Source organism: Rhipicephalus microplus, chromosome 8 (assembly GCF_043290135.1).
Source record: "Rhipicephalus microplus isolate Deutch F79 chromosome 8, USDA_Rmic, whole genome shotgun sequence".
NCBI lineage: Eukaryota > Metazoa > Arthropoda > Arachnida > Ixodida > Ixodidae > Rhipicephalus > Rhipicephalus microplus.
In genome coordinates this window covers 62454729-62474136 of record NC_134707.1, presented here as the reverse complement: position 1 = coordinate 62474136, position 19408 = coordinate 62454729, and the positions used below count along the sequence as shown (strand labels likewise).

Genomic DNA, 19408 nt, shown 5'->3' with positions numbered 1-19408 from the left:
GTGCGATTAAAATTAGGCGATGTATCACAGCTGATAACGCGATACAAATTTATCGGCAAAACAATGTGCATCCATCAAAAGAATTTCTCACTATTTCGGCATACCAGATGAACATTTGTACTGAACTTCGAATGCATCAGTATTCGATTTGTACTGTCTGAAGACGAATTTCACCCTTAATCTTGGGGTAAATATACTGTATCAAGTGAGGTACACTTAATGTATTTCTCCTGCAAGACCAGGAGTGTACGTTTATGCGCAGAACTGTGAAATCGAACAAATAAGTGGTGCGTAACTATGTGTGTACTTGACTTTACAGTCGTTTTGCCATCGAGTTGATCGCGTCTTGGCAAGATGCAGTTATAGTAAAGAAAAAAATAACTATATGCAGTTTCCTGGACGGCAGTGGACACTACGTCTGTGCAGACCAGTGCTTGAATGACACTTTGCTAGAACTGTCAAATACAACCTCTAAGGCTACAACATCACAGCAAACCAAGAGACCTAGCACACTTCAGCAGCTTTCAACAAATGCTTTGTGCTACAACACGCTACCTACACCAGAACACACCACACGCACCGTTGTGGCACAATAGATCTGCGGCGTAGTAAGAGCTCTAGGGGTACATAGCGCAATCCAATCTGAAGCTTCAACTTCCCATAATTCCCACGGTGACTGAATCATTACAGCGCCAGAACACCATCAAATTTTTAATACTCTATGCATGCAGTAAAGCTGATCGATTGATTGATATGTGGGGTTTAATGTCCCAAAACCACCATATGATTATGAGACACAGTAATGGAGGACTTCGGAAATTTCGACACCCTGAGGTTCTTTAAAGTGCACCCAAATATGAGCACATGGGCCTACAACATTTCCGCCTCCATCGGAAATGCAGCTGCCACAGCCGGGATTCGATCCCAGGACCTGCAGGTCAGCAACCGAGTACCTTAGCCACTAGACCATCGCAGTGGGGTCATGCAGTGAAGCTAAGCGGATGTGACATGTTCTTTTTTTGTGTATGTGTGTAATGAACGCCAAGTTCCTCTTTCAATAGCATCGAATGTTGGGCTAGTTTAGTACAGCGTGAAAACGACGCAGTCAGAGTAAGACAGCAGGGACATAGATGAGCCTTGACTAGCAACTGAAATTCATTTCGAGAACACAAGAGACGAGTGAAAAGCACATCAACATAGTGCAGAAGTGTTAAAAAAGTAAAGAAAGGAAACATTGCTTATCGCGGAGTGGCATATGTGCTGAGCAGATACACCAGCTCCTTGACCACAACATACAATGATGCTTGACTTATGCATGCATAACGTAATACATTATACGAGAATTGACACGAAATTCAAATATTTTTTATTGTAGCACAAGATAAAGACAATGGTGCCAAAAACCTCGATAAAAGACATAGTAGAGCCTACCGATGCATTGAATATATGTTATTACCACTATATTACAAAAGATCACTTTTGGTAACCATATAAGGGGAGAAATTTCACTGCAATGTTTAAACACAACCTTACGTCACTAGGACATAGTATCTCAAAGCAGATAAGCAGCACGTATTTCATATCTTGTCAGTCGCACGTTGTGCATACAAACAACGCTAAGTGATTTGTCGTTCACCGATTCCGGCACCAATTTCTGTGTTTTATGATCGTATGTATGATTCGAAATTCGCACAGTGCACTGCGACGGCTCGTTGTTATAATCTTCATAACAGTGAGGCTGGCTTCCAGATTCTGGGTGACGAAAACTTGAAATTCGGAGATATTTCACACCTGTTGTCTGGGATTCATATGTAGAAAGCGTCCATAGTCCACACCAAAACAACTAAAAAAATCACCGAATATACAGAGTAAATGATCACCAGTGAGCAAAGCAACAAGAAATTATTCGGGTTGCCGTGCTTCTGCAGTTTTCCGCACCTTAGACTTCGGGTTAACTTTTGAACGCTGCCGGCGTTTTGCCGCTGCTTCCCGCGCTCTGACCGCCTCTGGGTTCTGTTGCCGGCGTAATCGTGCTGCTGCCGCTTCCCGTGCTCTCACCGCCTCCAGGTTCGCTTGCCGGCGTCGCCGTGCTGCTGCAGCTTGGCGAGCCCTCCACAGAGGGTCCGTCTGCCGACGTTGACGTGCTGCAGCAGCTCTACGAGCCTTCAACTCCGCTTGCCGTTGAGCCGCCTTTTCATCCATAGCGGCTGTGACCATCCGTGGCTGAAGAGAAAAAGAGAGCATGCATCGGAAACAAGCACTTACACAGCACGAAGGTACAGGTATTGATACAGAGAATGCATTGCTTCTCAGGCTGAAGAGTGACTGTAATAAGCCCGACCAATTACAGTACGACAGGTGGTTAGTGCATTTTACAACGAAGTGAAAAAACAGCGCGAAACACGGGACAGTGAAACCAAGAGATAATGTGCTGACATACAACCAAGCTTTTATTCCATACGAGGGTGTATATGCAGCACACACATCATGAAAGGAGAGAGAGGAGAACAGTGGCATGGAACTTTTGTTCCATGCCACTGTTCCTATCTATGTATGCATCTGAAAAACTGTGAAGAGAGAAAAAAAATTTTATTATTTCTATATACAGGGAGTGTAAGGGTGGTGGCCCGGTGCGAACCACCCCTCCCAAACAAAAGATGGGCTCCTCAACACAGCCCATTGGTGTCCAAAGTGACTCGGACTCGGTTGACCAGGGTCCCCTGGCTCGCCAGGGCGGAGCAGCCGAGCAGGGCCGCCTCCCAGTTTTCCCTAGGTGGGGTTCGGTTTTGGGGTGAGGTTATGGGTCGACTGGCAAGGTAGAAGCCCATTGGTGTCCAAAGCGACTTGGACGACCGGGGTCTTCTTGCTCGCCAAGGCAAAATAGCCGAGCAGGGCCGCCTCCTAGTTCTCTCTGGCTAGGGTCCGGTATTGGGGTGAGGCTAGGGGTCGACTGGCAAGGTGGGCTCCTCATTACAGAAGCCCATTGGTGTCCAAAGCGACTCGGAATCGGTCGACCAAGGTCTTCTGGCTCGCCAGGTCGGAGCAGCCGAGAAGGGCCGCCTCCCAGTTCTCCCTGATTGGGTTTGGTTTTGGGGTGAGGCTAGGGTTCGACTGGCATGCCCACACCACGTAGAAGACTTCTTCGCACAGTGCGGGCATTTTTCTGTGCAAGCAGGATCGAGATATTTAAAAACTGCCGGGCACAGCAGTGTTTTGATGCAAGGGCGGAGGAGCGAATTCTCTTCTGCCTTTGTAAGACGCTTACACGGTTTAGTATAAATTGAATGGCCGAATCGGTAGAATTCAGTAATTTCTCAAAATGTTAAGGCCAGATTGGGTTTGAGATCCATTTCGGAAGGGTCTGAAGGCGTTACCCGGAGAGTGAGCGCGCAGGCGGCGGCATCAGCCATTTCATTGCCTTCGAGGCCTATGTGAGCTGGAGTCCATATGATCCTTTGGGACGCGGGGGCTCCGACGTTATTGCTGTTTTGTAAGATGCGGTAAGTCAGGTCGTTGAATATTTCGGCAGGCCCTCTTGAGTCTGTAATAAGGACGCGCGAGTCCAGGTCTGCAACAGCTAGTGCGATGGCGACTTCCTCCGAATATGTTATGTCTTGTGCTTTGAATGTGAGGCCATTCACCGCGACATTTTGGTGGACGACTGCAGCCGTGTACCACCACCCATGGTGGGGGCCGGAGGTGTCTATGCAAAATATGCCGTGTTTGTTCCCATAGTGGTGAGCTAGTGCCTCCACCCGCGCAAGGCACCTGCCACTGTGGTCGTCACGTGTCACGTTGGCCGGAAGAGGGTGCACATGCACGGCGTATCTCCAGACTTCTGGAATGCGTACGCGCTCCTCCGTCTCTGTTGGATGGTGGATGTGTAGTCGGGCTAATAGGCGGCGACCCGACGAAGTCGTATTGATTGGTCAAGTGTGCTTCCCGGAGCTCTGGAAAAGTGTTTATCATCCCCAGGCCCATAAGACGCTGGTTGGACGTGGTTATAGATAGATCGTGGGCACGCTTGTACGTCTTCCTGAGAATCACCTCAAGAGCGTTCTGGTCGAACTTACGCAGGTAGAGTAAGAAGCAGAGTAGAGGACTCAACTGGTTACGAATGCATGCGCCAGCCGCAAGGCATCCCTGCAACGTAACCCCCCGCGCTTGTTGAAAACCCGGCGGACCATACGGCCCACCTGGTCACCCACCTTATGCAGTTTTGTCAATGTTGTATCGACTCGGTGATGTTTGCGAATAAACAGACCCAACACTATGATATCATCGTGTTCTGGGATGCGTCTGCTTTGCAAGGACAGTTCAATTTTAGTAGTGCACTTTGCCGAAGAGCGAATGTGCACAAATTCTGATTTGGTCGGGGAGCACTGAAGGCCGCAGCGGCGGCCGTAGATATCCACGATCTCCGCCGCTTGCTGCAGGTTGGCTTCTACGCCTCCTACCAATCCGTGTTTAGCCCATATAATAATGTCGTCGGCATAAAGTGCGTATTGTATGCCTTCAACACTCTCCAGCTGAGCCGGTAGGTTCATCATAGCCAGATTAAACAGTAAGGGTGAAAGGACTGCGCCCTGTGCGGTACCTCTCATGCCTTATTGGTAGGAGCTGTGTTCTTCATTTTGTATTCGGATGTATGACTGTCGGTCAGGGAGGAATTGTCTAATGTATCGAAACGTGTTGTGTCCGCAGTTGGTTTGGGAAAGGTGCGTCAGAATGATGTCATGTGTGACGCTGTCGACACCTCCTTTCAAGTAGAACGAAAGTACAGCCTTGCCATTAAGAGGGTAATCGAGGGCATTTAGAATTTCGCGGTCTAACTGAAGCAAGACATCCTGTGTGGACTGGTGCAGGCAAAGCCGAACATGGTGTCAGCAAATACGTGCTGTTTCTCCAAATATTCGGATAGCCGATCTCGCACCAAAGTCTCCATCAGCTTTCCCACACAAGACGTGAGAGAGATGGGGCGAAGGTTATCCGTGTTGATGGCGTTGCCGGCTTTTGGAATGAAAGTGACCAGGGCTGTCTTCCATTCGATTGGGAGGGGTGTCCCACCAAGCCAGATAGTGTCTATGTATGCGAGTAACGCGTCGTACGCCTGGTCGGGGAGGTTGGCAAGTAATTTCACTGTTACTTTGTCTCTCCCCAGTGCCATTCCTTGCTTCTTTTTAGCCAGGGGTGTCTTCAGGTCATGGAGCCGGAACGGTTGATCCAGCTCTGCGTTCTCGGAACCTGCATACGAGTACCCTGGCCCTTGTATGTCACGTCGGACACAGAGGTACCGACTGCGTAGTTTGCATGCTAATTTCTCACTCTCAATAAAGGTGCTACGATAAATTCTGTACAAGTTAAATATATATTCATGCACAAATGTAATTACAAGTTATGATCAAATGACAATAACGCCAGGTGTCACAAACATCACAAGCAGCACCTCTTTTACGAAGACTGCAGCGAACAGTTCAGTTCCTCCATGCGCTCAATGTCACAAGATGAACAACTAAACACGAATTGACATGTGTCTAGATGCAAGCATTTAAATGGCCCTTTCTTGTGGCCATTCGGTACAGTTTAATCCGGCTCAATGCCAGCATAGGCATCTTATCCTCACAATTGGCCGAGTGGTGTTGCAGTAATGGCCCACAGTTGAACACAGCTGGGCAAATGTTACAACTGAACAGATATCGCACATGAGCAGACGTTGCACAGATGTTGCACCTGAACGAATGCTCCTTGACGAGTCGAAGCTGCGGGTCGTGGACCACTCACATTGTCCTTGCGTGGCCGGTGCTTGATGTACCTGCAGGGCAGCCCCTTCGATCGAGACACGGAATGATGGGACTGCAGGGCCTTTTTGGTTGGGAACGCCGATCGGCACAGGCCACACATAAACTGACAGACAGTTACGTGGAGCATGATGTGATGGCGCACAAGATCGTACTTGAATTTGTAATGCCTACGGTGACAAAACGGACACTTCAATTTGTTGCCGACATGGGCGCCCATGTGGGTCCTCGTCGTCTTCCAGTCCTCGCACGGCTTGGAACACAGGCCGCACAGATACGGTTCGGGCCACGGACACACCTCTACATGGCCGGCGAGGTCTTGTAGGTCAGCGAATTCAGTCAAACAAAATGCGCACATGTAAAGGAAATTTGCTGATAACTCGATGGTGACAGGTTTGGCCACATTTGCTGGAAGTATAGTCTGGTGTACAGCAACTTCAGCTCCTCGCTCTGAGTAGGCGGCACCCACTGGTCCTGTGGACGCGAACGATGACGAGTCCAGTGACTCGTCGCTTCTGCCCGATGCAGGTCCCTCCTGCTGGGGAGAGTAAGGACAAGCATTTAGCAATGACTTGCACCTCTTACGACTCGAGTTTTCTTGTCTGAAAAGCATTTGAATCACCACAAAAAATGTTTGTATGTGTACTAAAATTAGCAATAATCATTCTCGCACCAATGGGTGCGAGAATGATTACAATGAGTACAACGTGAGATTTGCAAATGAAATTAAAGAGATGTGCCTGTGAAAGCCTGACGTAGGCTTCGTATGAATGCAAAAACACTCCGCACGAAGTGTTGGACATAGCAAATGTCTAACCTACACCTTCACTTGTTTCAAGGTGTACTTAACTTTATATAGTTGAGACTCATCGCTAAGCGACTGTCACCAATATCAATATGTAAGAAGCGCGCTGAAACTTTTAGTGCCGTCATACAACACTACAGTGACTGCAATAAGTGGTGACTCGGTGCACCAAACAAGCCTAAAACGCATCGCCTGCAAACAATGCCTGCACTAAAGAACCCTCACTCCACACTGACATCACGAGCTGGAGTACTTCTGGCTCAGCCGTTCAGCTCAAGAGCCGGGCCATTTCTAAAGTCACAAAGTCAACCAGTAGTCATGTTCCTGCCCCCTAAGCCTTCTCCTGTACTCAAGTTGTACCTTACTATAGCTCCAGAGCCCTACCAGGACGTATACGAAGTGTGTTTTGCTTCTTGTATTACCAGGGATTGCAGATGAGAATGTGAAAAACACTTTTCAGACTGGAATACAGTAATTCTTGACTGCATCACAGTGCTGCATTGCTGCAAAGCTGATACTTCAAAACTACTCTGGGTGATAGCACTGCAACAAGGGCAACTTTGATTCAGATGCTATAGTCGTGGCAGAAAGTCCACCAACATATAAGAGTCAAGCAAATCAGCCGCTCAGATTGCTGACGTCCTAACATTTTTGGCTCTACAGCGCAAGTGATGGTGTTTCGAAGACACCTGAATTACATGGCATGTCCAAAAAGTCGGCCGTCTACTGTATGTCTCGAGGTGGGCACTATGTATTTGCTAAATGAGCAGAAAGAAAACTACACATACATATGAACATTTGTTGCAACTACTCAGGTGTTGACCAGTACTTACGCTATCTAGATGACTCCTATGTACGGCGGAAACTCCGGGGCTTTGTACTCTTTCGTGACGACCTGATGATCCATGCACAGGTGGTGCTGTACCAGAAACAGAAAAAGGATGCACCATTTCTCAGGTCCATCACTGACACCGAGTGGGAAAGCTACAAAGGTGACAAGAAGCACTGGCTGAAGCTCAGAAAATACAAGTATCCTCGTTCCTAAATACATAGTCAAGACCATCAAGACCGCTGCTCGCTATGTCAAGCCATGTGCTCAGTAGTAGCCATCAGCCTGAAGTGCGGCCTCCGTATCGCCAATGGTGTAAACGCAGCCTGATGAACGCATAACTTGTTTCTGTCCCCATCATCACCTTTCATCACTCCTTTTTTTTTTTTCCCTGTCCCTCTTCCCCTGTGAAAAGTAGCAGGCTAGAGTGCGCTGGCTCAGGCTGACCTCTCTGCTTTTTAATAAATCAACTCTCTTTCTCTTTGATGAACATCTGCTGTTCACAAACATAATTGACACTTGATAAACGTGACAATTTTATGCATGCTGTACCTATCCTTCTTGTTCATTCCAGTCATTACTGCATCGTGACTGCCATTATCTGCAAAAGACATTACGTCCTGCCATGCAGCAATGCACAAGATGCATTGCCATTCAATGTGTCAAATTAAATCAAGCGGTACAGGCACAAAAACTTTAAGTCCTCATTCCTTGTTTCGTATGGAAGGCCAAATCCTCACAACCCTAAAAAATGTACAACTAAACGTGGGTGTTCCCTGGAAAAGCAAATAAAGTATGTTCTACAAATCTAGTGTTATTTTCCACCGCAACTGTTTGTCACAACACAGTCAGCTTCTCGTCAAAAGCTCGCGCAAAACATTCTGACATTTCCGCAGTCCCTCGGCTCTGTGGCTTGGTTGGCGACACACAAGCAGCCATTTTGAATGCACTGACGTCACAGGAATTACCTATAATGGCACGTGAAGCCACAAGAATTGACGTCGTAGCCCGACGCCTCGATACAAGCCGATCTCTGTACATGCGCCACTTGGAAATCAACTTTAATGCTGAAATGAAGTATCTTATCAGCATTTACTCAGCTTTACACTTGATCAGAGCTATCTCCGTATATAGGAGATTTGCATGGCACCTTCGAGAAATGGTGAGAGTACCTGTTTAATACAAACGACCTTAAACCTTCTCGTGTGACATGGATACACTCAAACATCATTATAACGAAGTTACATGTTATGCAAAAATAAACTCATTAATTACATCCAAAAATTCGTTATAAAGATATGTTTGGTTATAAAGGTGTATTCTGTATCTACAGCAAACATATTCTTTATTTACTTCATTACAACTGATATTTCGCGACATTCAGATTTGTTATATCGAGGTTTGAGTGTATAACACTGTTCAGTTTCGTCATTTTCATCAGTTGTCACGAGAAGTGAAGAGCAGCTCTGTGGTTATACCAAGACAGTCAGCTATAACAAACCTGGACATTCACCTGTGCTCTCCCTTCTATGAGTGCCAGTGTCCTGCAAATCTTCGAGATCCGCCGTGTCCGTCCACCAGTCCACCATGAAAGGGTCCAATGATGCCTGTGTCGACTTGCACAACTTGCGATCAGCGCGTCTTCTGGTCCCAACTGCAACGTCCACGCCCCCTTTTAACGGTGGTATAGTTGCCGTCTGTGCATTTCTTCTAGAATTCTTGCACTTGTCGCATAAGGTAGGCTCTCCCTGGTCATGTGCGACAATGAATGAATTAAGTACAAACCTTTTTTTTTTTTAGCGAATGTTTTACAAGAATGCCGTTTGTCTTATTATCATAAATCGAGTAGGAACCACCCAACAAAGTCTGGCACATTCTCGTCGACAAATGACTCACTCAACGGAGTGTTGCGGCGGCCCAATATTACAGGCACCTTCTATAACACACCCTGTAAATTCTCCAGCCGTCAAGTGCTCCCATGTATTTATTTTTCTTTTTGCTCTAATATTAGGCATAGCTATCTAGTACTTGCCTGGTAAGTGCATATCAATAACACGTGGCTTTGCATTAATGATTTAGCAAGCACCTATTGTAAAGTGCCTTGTAATGCATTTTAGAATAGTGCAAAACAGGCTACGTGGTTATGAGCTTAGGTTGGCCAAGAACTAGCTACTAGTAATGCGTTACCGGTAACTAGTTACTTTTCTCAGTAACTTGTAACTAGTTACTTTTGAGTTGGAGGAACTTGTAACTGTAGCACTGTTACTTTTTACTCAGTAACTGTAACAAAAAATATAGTTACAGCTACCTTTGCTCTGGAAAATAATTATAAAACTGCAAAACTGTTCCCTTTTTTGAATTTCCTTCTTTACCATATTCTCTCCATTTTCAACTTTCTACAATAGGGCTCCCCTCGCAATTTGGAAAAGGTTATAAGAGGAATATCGTTGATGTAAAAGACCATGTTCGAAGTTTGCTTGCAAACTACTAGTTGTAAATCAGTCATGTCGCTGCTCTTTTTAAGTGGGGAACATCACTCTTTTTTAAGTGGGGAAGGGGCACATATATGCCTTTTGTCACCTTGATTTTCGGCCCTGTTTTTTGGTGTATCGATGGAGCATTCCTTTGTCCAAGGTTCTGAGCTAATCGTGTTTAAGTGGCTAAAAAAGAGCAGCCCGATACTGCTGAAAGCCAGAAGGGCCAAGACTTTTGTGTAATTGACTGGGGCGGTGCCAGCGGGGACCGGTGGGCTGGAGCGTCCCGTCCCCTCAATTTCTGGCATCGTTGGCATGCCTGCTTCCAGAGCAATAAACGACACCACCTCAAATTTACAGTTGAGTTACATGACAAAGCAGTTTGATAAAAACACAATTCATTATTTTTCACTAGTTCCTGCCTGAAACGAAGTTTGTGTCCATCAATTTGACGGCAAAAAGTTTGTTAAGTATCGCTTGAAAAAAATCCCCGCATATCCACGGGGTGAATGATGATGAGTGGAAGGAGCTGCCAAGGCAATTTGGTAAACCGTGGCTCCGTCGTACATTTTGCCAATTCGATCATCATGTGAAGAGTTGACAAACACGGGGTGGTACACTATATACACATGCAACTACTTTATTTGTCGCCGTATATGGTATCAATATGCAGCTGTGTCCGTAACTGCGATCTAAAAAGTCGCGTTTTAAAGGCACATCAGCGCCGCCAACCTCAGGTAGCGACCACTTTGGGCGTTTTGCAGCAGTTTCACGTGCCCCCACCGACCAAGGATCCACTTGCCGGCGTTTCAGTCTAGATTTCTGACCAAGGATCCAAGGGCAGGATCTTTGCAACAAAAGAACCTAATGTCCGTGCAATAAGGATCGCCTCAGAAGACGATGTAGCTAAGATCTCGTGAACTGCTGCCAAGAGCAGCAAGAAGTGACTGTAATCTTCAGTAGCCATGACGTCGTACTTTGATGCAGACCTCTTTAATAATTTAATAAGCAATGATAGCCACCCTCCTAATGGAACCCTTTCCCTATACCATTGAAATGCGCAAAGCCTTAAAAACTAAACAGAGGAATGTGAGGCAAATTTGCCAATATTAAAATACTGCTTTGACATCATTGGCTTCTCAGAGACGTGGTTTAGATTCAATATGAATGTCAGGCATTTTCCTGGTTGCAACAACATTTCTATGTTCCGTGAAAATAAACGGGGAGATGGTGTGGCCCTGTATGTAAAAGCAAACATGCTTTATGACATTGTTCATGAGTTTACTGTTATCAATGATGCCTATGAAGCAATTTGTATTGTTACTAACAAGGTCACTGTTCTTTTATTATATCGTCCTCCTCATAGTAAAGTAGAAACATTTTAAATTGTTGAGTGTTTTTTTGGAATTCGCTGCTCTCAACAAATGCAATGTGATAATATTTGATTATCTAAATGTAGACTTACTTGCAAACAGCAATGTTAAAACAAATCTGATTGAGGTAATGTCGTTTTATGGGTGTGAAAATGTCGTTAATCAACCCACAAGGGTCACTAAACAATCTGCCACATTGCTTGATGTCTGTTTTACAAGTTTCCATCCGGAAAACATAGTGTCTGGTGTGTTTTCGTCGGGAGTGAGAGACCACTTGCCATTTTTTGCTCTGTTCGCCCTAAAACCTCCCTGCCTTTCATTTCTTCCCTTCCTCCTCCTCCTTCCTCCTCCTCGCCCTAAAAAATACGTATCAAAATCTAATTACGCGTCGGATAATAAACCCCACTAGCATTACGAACTTCTGTTCTTTAATGAGTGAAACTAGCTGGAATGAATTGTACCGCGAATCTGATACATCAAAAGCCTATGATATCTTTATTCAAAAAATCAGTGAGTTCTATAATTACGCTTTTCCAGGTGTTATGGTTAAGAAGCACATAAAAGCTAGAAAAGAGTGGATCACACCGTCATTATTTAAACGCATTAAAGAAAAAGACTTCATGTTCGCTTGTTTCCTGACAACAAAGAATCAGGCAGATTTAGTCGCGTTTAAAAAGTATAGGAATAAATTAAGCTTGGACCTAAAGAAGGCAAAAAATGCATATCAAATAAGATTTTGCCGCTAATTAATAACCCTAAACGGCTTTGGGGTGCTGTTAACAAAATTATAGGAATCGAACGACCACATATACCTACTGAACTACACATAAATGGAACATCCATCTCTGGCAGGACGCTTGCAAATCAGTTTATTATACATTTTTTGACATCAGGTGCTTTCCTTGGCTTCAAGGTAGCATCATCTTCGAAGTCTGCTATTTCCTACATTCCTACAGCCTACAAAAATTCTATGTTTTTAACACCTACCTCAGATGTAGAGATAGCATCTGCGGTGTTCGCACTGAAAGAAACGTGCTCGCCCAGTTACGATGAAATCAGCGTTTCGCTGATTAAAGCTGCTATCTGTGACATTTCTGCCCCACTAACTTATATCTGCAACAGAATGTTGGAGACTGGAATTTTCCCTGAGAAAATGAAGGTTGCGCGTGTTACTGTCATTCATAAAGGTGGCAGTAAAAATGACCTGAACAATTATCGACCAATATCGGTACTGCCTCTTTTTTCAAAAATCGCAGAGCGTATTAGTTATAAACGATCGTATGATTTTATTCAAGTTAAAAATATTATCTCGAAACACCAGTACGGCTTTCAATGTGGAAAATCACGGGAATCTGCTCTACTGCAGGTAAAATAAAAGATACTTGGTAATTTCGAACAGCGATATTTTACAGTTGGAATTTTTCTTGACTTTCGAAAAGCGTTTGATTCGATCAAACACCAAATCTTGTTTCATAAGCTAACGACATATGGTATTCGTGGACTGGCCCTTACATAATTAAAGAGTTACCTCGAAAGCAGAATGCAATATACACAGCTTCAGGAATCAAAGTCAGACTAAGGTAAGATAAACTTTGGGGTCCCAAAGGGATCTATTTTGGGTCCTTTGCTCTTTCTTTTATATATTAATGATATTGCTAACATTTCTTTTACTCCCGCCATTGCTATGTACGCCGATGACACTAACGTTTTCTTTTGTGGCCCAGATCTAAATTTATTAGAGCACCGTGCTAATATCTGGCTAAATGAACTTCATACCTGGCTTAATGTGAACGCAATAAACTTAAACGTAAAGAAAACACAGTATGTAATATTTCGTCCAAAAAATAAAACACTTCTTCCTAACGTAGAATTGAGTATCAATAACAATATAATAACGCCCGTCAACTCTTGCCACTTCTTGGGAGTCGTTTTTAGGTTTGACCTCAGCTGATCTGAGCACATAAATTATGTTCGTGCTAAGCTATCTAGATCTTTTGCTATGTTATACAGGCTAAAATATTTATTGCCGTTGCATGTTAGAAAACAATTGTACTTCGCTTTTATTCATTCCCACTTAACATATTGTCACCTAGTCTGGGGTATGTGCAACAAGACGGATGCTGAACGTGTTTCCTCTATACAAAAAAGGAGCCTAAAAATGATTTCTGCCCTTTCTCCCTTATCAACTGGATATCTGTATAAAAGTCTGAACGTACCACCATTCTCAGAGTTATATCAGCTTTCTTTGGCAGCAATGATTTTCCATGAATTCAAACGTGATCGCACCATGTTCTCCAGCAAATATCTAAACAGACAAGTGGCATATGACCTTTGCACTATTTCATTGACGGGATCAAGACCAAGAACTAATTATGGCACTAAAACTATAGATTATCAGATTATTTCATTGCTGAATGCATACACATCCCTAATCGAATTGGCTAATCAGAACTCAAGTATGTCTCGTTTTAAAAACAAGTAAAGCTACTTTTCCTGCCTCCTTGACATTATAATTATTTTGCTTTGAACACGAAAATATGTAATTTTGTATATTTATGCACCTTTATAAAACTGTTAAACCTGAACAACGTAAACTTTGTATAATTTTTGTCCTAATGTGTTTTCTACTGTTCGTTTTTTGTTTATATAAGTTGTGCAATGAGCATTGCAGTTATTTTCTCCGATTTTACTCCTGGCTGTCCGACGTGTAAGTCCGGGGAGAAGGCCTCGTCAGGAGACATACGAGTCTCCTTTTGCCTTGCCTCGTGGACATATTTCATGTCATTTAACTATGTCCGAAATAAACTGAAACTGAACTGAATTCCGCTTCGCAGACCCATGCCGCCTCCGAGTCACTTGTCGACGAGCCCGTGCTGTTTGAGCTTCTCGCTTCGGCTGCTTGGGCCTTAAGCTTTGGGTCGGCTTGACGGCGAACTCACACTGCTGCTTTGCCACCCCTCCGCTCTGCAGCCTTGTCTTCATTCATATTATCGAAGCGCACTAACCAACGACTGTCAAAAGAGAGAGAGAACACCTAGAGCGAGCACGGTTTGTAGTTATGGATCTCTAGCGGTCTCCGATCAAACTAGAGCATGCGCCGAAGTGGAGCGAGGGCTGCAGAGCCATTTAGTGGTCTCCATTCAAACTAGAAGCGGGAGCACAGCTGCGCCTCTACTGAGCGCTCCAAGTGCTAGCAGATGGCTACAGCGATAGAGGGGACAAGCCTCGGCCATAAGGGGCTTCGCCCCTAAAAATGCTGGAGCGGAAGTTATATCTTGAAGATTTATTCAAGAATCCCCATCTTACAAGATAAAACATTAGTGGGTAGTGAAAAAAAAAAAAAAAGCAGCACTTCTTCATTCTTCACTCACCCTACCAGTTCCATATGCTTTATAATTCGGGACCCAAAATGCTCTATGTGTGCCTTTGTGTTACAAATTTTCTAAAGAAATCTCCAAGTCTGGGCAAATTGTAGTGGAGATTAGAGACCAAGTGCAAAGATTCTTTGACCAAGACAGGTGAATGGCGTTTTCGTGTTTTTAATGATGCTCTTGTCACATGTCCAATAGCTGAAATACTCAGCGCACCCGAAAATAGTTTTCAATAACCAAAAAGGTGCAACACCGAAACCTAACCAGGTGCGCTGCTTGTGCGTGACATAAAAGCTGGTAAGAAACGGCTTTTGTGCAAGGCACGCTGTTCCCGCAAACACGGAGCATAAAAGCCATAAGGAGCAGATGCTCAAAAGAAAGATGGCCACTGCACATCAGCCACATCATGCCTGTGCCATGTACACAAACTCGTCAGACCTGTCATATAGAAATGATGCAATTAATAGACGAAAAAACTTGAACCCTAGAAATTCTGCTCTTGTGTTCCTGGTGCCGGTTCACAAAAACAAGTTTGCAAGAACAAACATATCTTGCGACATAGAATCTCTTCTCACTTCTGGAGTTAACAATGACAGCTGCGATTCAGTCACAATCGGAGGCCTGCCACAATCACCTTTGCTCTTTGATGAAGTAACGAAGCCGATGCAACACACTTGTTTACATTGCGTACTTGTCTGGTTGTGCATTTCGCTACCAGGTGCCATCGCCAGTACAGGCTCCTGAAGTCTGTGACAGCTCAGTCAGGTAAAATACTAAATTAAGGATGCTTGTGGAGACCATCTAGCAATAGCATCATTTGTGCATGATATCAGCACTTTTCTAGACAATTTGTAACAATATAATTTACATAAATGTTTAAAATATTCTTTCACGTACCACCACTCTCTTTTTGGTGGCTTTCCTTTGGTGGCAGCCGGCAAGGCATCAGCCTTCAAGTGCATATAAAAGCGTGGCTTGGACAACCCAAAAGCTTCCATTAATTGAACGCTAATTTCATAGGACTCCAGCGAGAAATTATTGGTACACACGGCTGCCCATGTGCTCGGAGATTAGCCTTCATGGCCAACAGCACTGATCCACTTCTAGCGGAGAGCACCGTCACTTGGAAAGTTGTGATAGCAAATTCTCTGCCTCTTGCGCGTGCGGTTTGTGCAACCCACAACGCAACACCAACTACCACCCATTTCACACCCACAGGGAATTGATATCCATACGGAAACCACTGGCCAAACATTCTCGCCTAGCGGACAGCACGGCAGATGATGCACCCTCGGCTGTGTCGCTTTGCCCTAAATGACGTCACATACAATATGTCAGGAAGCAAGGAAAGCATTCAAAGACAATATATAAGATTGATTTACGAACGATTTTCCCATATTTCAAGCCTGTAATTTAGCATAAATTATGCAAACATGCAAAGGTGCATAGCTAGCAAATTTTATCATAATCTACTGACCTTGCAAAATGCCTCGCGTTGGCCTTTCGATATGGTTACTTTCGTCGGGAACAACAATCTCTTAATTCATAGTCCATTTAGCGTTTAGATTAACAAAGCTGAACCACTTTATCTTTAAGGCCGGCGCCACCCGAAAAAGAACTTGGTTCTGAATTCTCGAGTTACGGGCGTGTGCTGCTTTTACGCGCTCATCTTACCAGTGCCCTTCGCACGAGCTCGGCGGCTTTCTCTTCGGCCTCTTGGAGTCGCTGCAGCCGGCGCTCTCTCGACGCCTTCGCCCGTACCGCGCGCCTCCTGCGATTGTTCTCTCGCGCAAGCTCCTTCCTGTGCTTTAGCTCCTCCTCCGTCAAGCTGGCACGTAACTCGCACCTCCTCCCTTGCCGGTGGCGTCTCCTGTCCTCCTCTGTGAGGTATACCTTACGGGGTCCCATAGCGTACGGGCGCTGCGCCGTGCTCCCTACCGGGCTGCAGAAATTAGGCGCCTTCTTCTTCTAACCACAACCGCCGCCACCATGGCATATTTCACGTTTACAGAGCTTACAGCCGTGCAAGCATCCTGCGCCTTACTTCAAAAGCAGAGATGAAACCATCGCGCTGCGCTACCTCTGCGCGAGCCGCGCCACAGAACAGGCCGTGCCCGCCATAGTCTAGAAACGTTGGTGCCCGCGACTTTCTTCGGTGGCGATGGTGATCTGGCTGTGCCTGTTACGCGGGATCGCCTGCGCGAATGCAGCGTTGAATAAAGTTAAATAGATAAAACTAAAAAAGAAAGGTAATGATTGCTGGAGATACGCAGCCAAGGTCGCTGTATACCGCCAACAAGAAGTAATAAATACCGAATGGGGTAAAAAGTTGCTCTACCTCCCACTAAATGGAACCATGTGGGGATGCGAAGCAGCGATGGTGTTCAGAGACAAGTTTTGTTTTCGCGCTATAACTATCGTCATTCCATTTGTAGGTTTCACTCACGACCTACTGTATTGAGGGTCGTGTTTTCACTTCTGTGTGGAGTGGTGGTAGTGGTTAGAAGATGAGAAAAGGCACCTAATTTCTGCAACCCGGTCGGGAGCACGGCGCAGTGCCTGTGTGGAGTTGTGTATACGGTGGGCACCGCTTAACGTTACCCCCCACCCACTCGTGTGTATTACCGTGTGTGTGCTCAGACTGCGCTTAGAGGTGTTCTCCAGAGTTACTGCTACCTTTAGCTAACTCTAGTGTTCTCTGGCTGCTTCACACAAACTATATGGCTTCACATAGCCACTTGGCTCCCTTTAGTAGTGAGAGTGGGCGTAACAACGATCGTTCTCTGAATGCTACCGACCTTGCTTAGGTTGTTGTCGAACCCAAGTCGGTCGCACACGGAGCAGCTGTGTCCGAAGTGTCGGTCGTGGAAGTGTGCGGTCGCTCCGTCAATTCCCGGTGGTTGCAGTTTTCTCGCACGCCTCAATGCCCTGGCCGCAGAATCACGTTGCCTAAACGCTTCGGGATTTGCGGCTCGCCGTTTCCGTTGCTTTTCGGCTTCGCGTTGCCTCGCACTCTCGATGTCTCTAGCTCGGCGTTGCCGTTGCGCTTCGGCTTCGCGAACCCGGAGTTCGGGGTCTTCAGCTCGCCGTTGCCGTCTACGTTCGGCCTCGCGAGCTCGGACTTCCGGGTCCGATTGCCGCCGTTGCCGTTTTCTTGCGACTTCACGAGCTCGAAGTTTGGCGTCTGATTTCCGGCGCTCCCGTTTACGTTCGGCATCGCGAGCTCTCTTCCGCTCAACAGTGCTGCGCACGCTGCCGTCACAGCCTATGTTACCGATGCCGCCACAACTGGTGCCAACGTTGATGTCCATAGCGCCGTTTCATAGGAGAGTGCATGACCTACTACACTCCTGACCTGCCCAGAGAGCACCTCTTCCAGCGCCCACGTTCTAGTTCATACCTTCTGCCGCTAGGGCCGTAACTTAGGAGCACTGTGGCGCTAGTCAGCACCTGTTCGCTGACGTCAGCTTGAGTGTTCGTGGTCATATTTCGGCCAACAGAGCACTCATATTGCGTAATTATTATGCACTAATGAAAAATAATTTTGAAACAAATATTTCAAAAGTCATTCACAAATTCTTTGCAATTAAATGGACGCAACATCACATATGCTGTCCTACACTATGTAAGTCTACGGATTCTCGCATTTGTCCACCAGTGTGCAATAAATTTTTCGTCACACTGAACAGCTTACTTGACCAGTCATCTAAGTGAAAAAATAGTCACATATATGCCGGCTGTTCATCACGGAATGCAGCCGTTCTTACTCTAGCGCCGTCCAAACAGCCGTAAAGTAGCAGACGAACAGGTTATAGGTAGCGCCACCTACGGCGAGCGATTGAACGAGAGCGGGGACACGCGCTCCCATAGGAACCCCGCTATCTGAACAGGTCAGGAGTGTAGTAGGTCATGGGAGAGTGCAACGGAGCGCATATACGAGCGCTAGCCGTGACAAAGGGACAAACGGGAAAGGGCAATAAACGAGGCGGAGGCAACGCTCTACCACTCCTCGCGAGAGGGAATAGTTGGCGCATGCACAGCGGGGGGGATAGGACGGTCGCCGTGGTACGGACACAGCCGATAGTTATATAGCGCGAAAACAGAACGACGACGAAAAGACAAGGACAAGAGCGCAGCTGCGGTGGTTGCGGTCCTGTGTTTTTCGTCTCCGGCGCTCGTGATTACGTTCTACTTCTGCCTGTACAAGTCTGGGTTCACACTGCTCCACGCGCGCTTGGCCCGCACCAGTTTCCCGAGCAGTTCTTTTTTCGACGATTCCATAGAGTTTTTGCTTCGGACTTTGCAAGTTTACGGTCGGTTTTGCTTCGCTTTCTCTGCGTCCCAGCTTGGCATCGGCTCGTCTGCACTATTGTTTAGACCATGACCTACTACACTCCTGACCTGTTCAGATAGCGGGGTTCCTATGGGAGCGCGTGTCCCCGCTCTCGTTCAATCGCTCGCCGTAGGTGGCGCTACCTATAACCTGTTCGTCTGCTACTTTACGGCTGTTTGGACGGCGCTAGAGTAAGAACGGCTGCATTCCGTGATGAACAGCCGGCATATATGTGACTATTTTTTCACTTAGATGACTGGTCAAGTAAGCTGTTCAGTGTGACGAAAAATTTATTGCACACTGGTGGACAAATGCGAGAATCCGTAGACTTACATAGTGTAGGACAGCATATGTGATGTTGCGTCCATTTAATTGCAAAGAATTTGTGAATGACTTTTGAAATATTTGTTTCAAAATTATTTTTC

General features: G+C 45.8%; 1 protein-coding gene across 8 annotated transcripts in view; it reads right to left on the bottom strand.

Annotated features, from left to right (window-relative positions):
* Positions 1-18489, bottom strand: part of LOC119164527 (uncharacterized) — a 28623-nt gene extending 10134 nt beyond the window's left edge. For 2 of the 8 annotated variants that reach the window (XM_075871989.1, XM_075871992.1), the window contains exons 1-5: positions 17449-18489; positions 8934-9180; positions 7437-7522; positions 5731-6336; positions 1939-2223 (exon numbers count right to left, since the gene is read on the bottom strand). In XM_075871989.1, coding sequence (XP_075728104.1) covers positions 1939-2223; positions 5731-6336; positions 7437-7522; positions 8934-9180; positions 17449-17961 — 1737 coding nt within the window. In that variant the 5' untranslated portion in view covers positions 17962-18489. Of the gene's footprint in view, positions 1-1938; positions 2224-5730; positions 6337-7436; positions 7523-8933; positions 9181-16324; positions 17428-17448 lie in introns of those variants that run through there. The other 6 variants (XM_075871995.1, XM_075871991.1, XM_075871993.1 and 3 more) reach the window with 6 other exon arrangements.
* Between the last annotated feature and the right edge of the window lie 919 nt (positions 18490-19408).